The following is a 1104-nucleotide window of genomic DNA, read 5'->3' as shown; positions in this document are numbered from 1 at the left end:
GCTCCAGGGTCCACGAAGAGCTCCGCTGGGGGCTCAAATTCAAGAACTGTGAGATCATGAGCCAAACTGAAGTCAGATGCTAAACCAGCTGAGTAGGCCCAGGTGCCTCCAAGATGCTCTATATAATCAGTAATCAAGGAGAAGAACTCCCGTCTCCGGAGTGGGCATAGGATCCTTTTGAGAAGCTAAAAGGTCAGTTTGATAGATTGTCAAGTACGCCTGGAAATATTTCCCATTCAAACAAGCAACTGTGTGTTGTTTAAAAACATTGCACGTTTTAATCCAGACTCTGCCACTAAGTAGCTGTGACATTGAGCAAGTTACATAACCCCTTGAACCCCTTTTTCCCTTGGAAACTAAGAAAGTAAGCCTCTAGAACCCACTGTGGAGGAAAGGCCCCCTAAGCTCTAGTCCCACGGCACCTTCTCCTTCCTTTACTAGGTGCTAGGCGGCTCCAACCACACCGCATTTCTTTTGCTCTGACAACAGCTTTAATTGCTGTTCCATTTGCTCCCACAGATAAAAATCTTGATGAGGACACTTCCCCCAAACCTACAAGTTTTCTTCCTTCAATGGCTGAAATAAAACTCCATAAGAATGGAACGTATCTTTGTCTTCTTGAGAATTTTTACCCTGATGTTATCAAGATAGACTGGAAAGAGAAAAATGGCAAAACAGTTCTGGAGTCCCTGCAGGGAAACACCATGAAGACTAAGGACACGTACATGAAATACACCTGGCTGACCGTGCCAGAAAAGTCCATGGATAAAGAACACAAATGTATCGTGAAACATGAGAAGAATAAAGGAAGGGTTGATCAAGAGATTATTTTTCATTCAGTGAACAAAGGTATACGTGTGTATATACCAGTATCCTTTTTATCAAAGGAAATACCCCACCTTCTGGGTCAAATCCTTAGTTTTTCCAATGACCAACGAGAAGCAGTTACCTACTTTTGGTTTCTCCTAGCATGCGATAAAGAGGAAACGCTGGAATATCGGTGAAAACACTTGCTTTTGAAAACATGACATGGATTTATTCATAAGCTTATCATATTTATGTATGTCCTTCCTAAAATAACAGAAGACAAACAGCCCTAATTTT

The 1104-nt window shown here is 41.8% G+C and overlaps 1 gene segment (V, D, J or C); it reads left to right on the top strand.

The window, feature by feature from the left end:
* The window catches only part of LOC115281518, a 20885-nt gene that overhangs the window by 15454 nt on the left and 4327 nt on the right, over positions 1 to 1104 (top strand). Inside the window, 1 exon segment of the C gene segment in view lies at positions 520 to 849. Coding sequence covers positions 520 to 849 — 330 coding nt within the window.

This window comes from Suricata suricatta, chromosome 2 (genome assembly GCF_006229205.1).
Source record: "Suricata suricatta isolate VVHF042 chromosome 2, meerkat_22Aug2017_6uvM2_HiC, whole genome shotgun sequence".
NCBI classification, from domain to species: Eukaryota; Metazoa; Chordata; class Mammalia; order Carnivora; family Herpestidae; genus Suricata; species Suricata suricatta.
Note: the sequence above shows the minus strand (reverse complement) of the source record. Positions and strands in the feature narration are given on the sequence as shown.